Raw genomic sequence first — 947 nt, 5'->3', positions numbered from 1 at the left:
TGAATATTCATGAGATATCATAGATATTTATCCTATAATGGTAAGATGAAATATTGTTTGTTATGACTTTATACTAAACTGTACAATTATGTTATGACAGAATACATATTTACCACCAGTGCCAAATGAATTGATACTAGCTTCTCTTTATTCTAGAAATATGTTAAATAAGAATATATCTGAGAATTCTGAAAGAATAGTTTTTTATTAAAAATATCATTTAGTTATGTCACCAATGTAGAGAGAGTTGTAGTTACGAAATTGTTCTCACACACACCATCATATCTTCTTTTACATTTAAATACATTTATTGCTATATAATGTTAACATGTTCATTCTTCTGTAAGGATGCACTCATGTATAGTCAACTGTCGTTTTCGAACAAAAGATTTACTGCAGACATCACAGTGATATGGCTTCTCTCCTGTATGAATGTATTTGTGTTCAGTTAAATGGAAATTTCTAGAGAATGCTTTATTACAGATATCACAGCGATATGGCTTCTCTCCTGTATGGGTTTGTTTGTGTTCAATTAAAGTGTGATTCCGAGAGAATGATTTACCACAGATATCACAGTGGTACGGTTTATCGTCTGTATGAATGCGTTTGTGTTTGATTAAATGCTGACTGTCAGAAAATGATTTACCACAGATATCACAGTGATATGGTTTATCTCCTGCATGAATGCGTTTGTGTCCAGTTAAGTGACCTTTCTGAGAGAAGGATTTGCCACACACATCACAGCTATGGGGCTTCTCCCCTGTATGGATGCGGATGTGTTTACTTAAGCTACTACTCGTGGAAAACGATTTGTCACAGATGTCACAATTGTATGGTTTCTCTCCAGTGTGACTACGTCTGTGTTTGCTCAAGTTACTACTTGTAGAAAAGGATTTAGTACAGATATCACAGTGGTATGGCTTATCTCCTGTATGAATGCGCTTGTG

At 34.4% G+C, this 947-nt stretch overlaps 1 protein-coding gene across 1 annotated transcript in view; it reads right to left on the bottom strand.

The window, feature by feature from the left end:
• Window positions 1–481: 481 nt before the first annotated feature.
• LOC106882840 (endothelial zinc finger protein induced by tumor necrosis factor alpha) overlaps window positions 482–947 on the bottom strand; it is a gene marked incomplete at its 3' end in the record, with an annotated part of 1,194 nt that continues 728 nt past the window's right edge. Inside the window, exon 3 of the mRNA XM_052978304.1 lies at window positions 482–592. Coding sequence (XP_052834264.1) covers window positions 482–592 — 111 coding nt within the window. The remainder of the gene's footprint in view (window positions 593–947) is intronic.

The sequence above is a fragment of the Octopus bimaculoides genome, unplaced genomic scaffold, assembly GCF_001194135.2.
Source record: "Octopus bimaculoides isolate UCB-OBI-ISO-001 unplaced genomic scaffold, ASM119413v2 Scaffold_240400, whole genome shotgun sequence".
Taxonomy (NCBI): Eukaryota; Metazoa; Mollusca; class Cephalopoda; order Octopoda; family Octopodidae; genus Octopus; species Octopus bimaculoides.
Note: the sequence above shows the minus strand (reverse complement) of the source record. Positions and strands in the feature narration are given on the sequence as shown.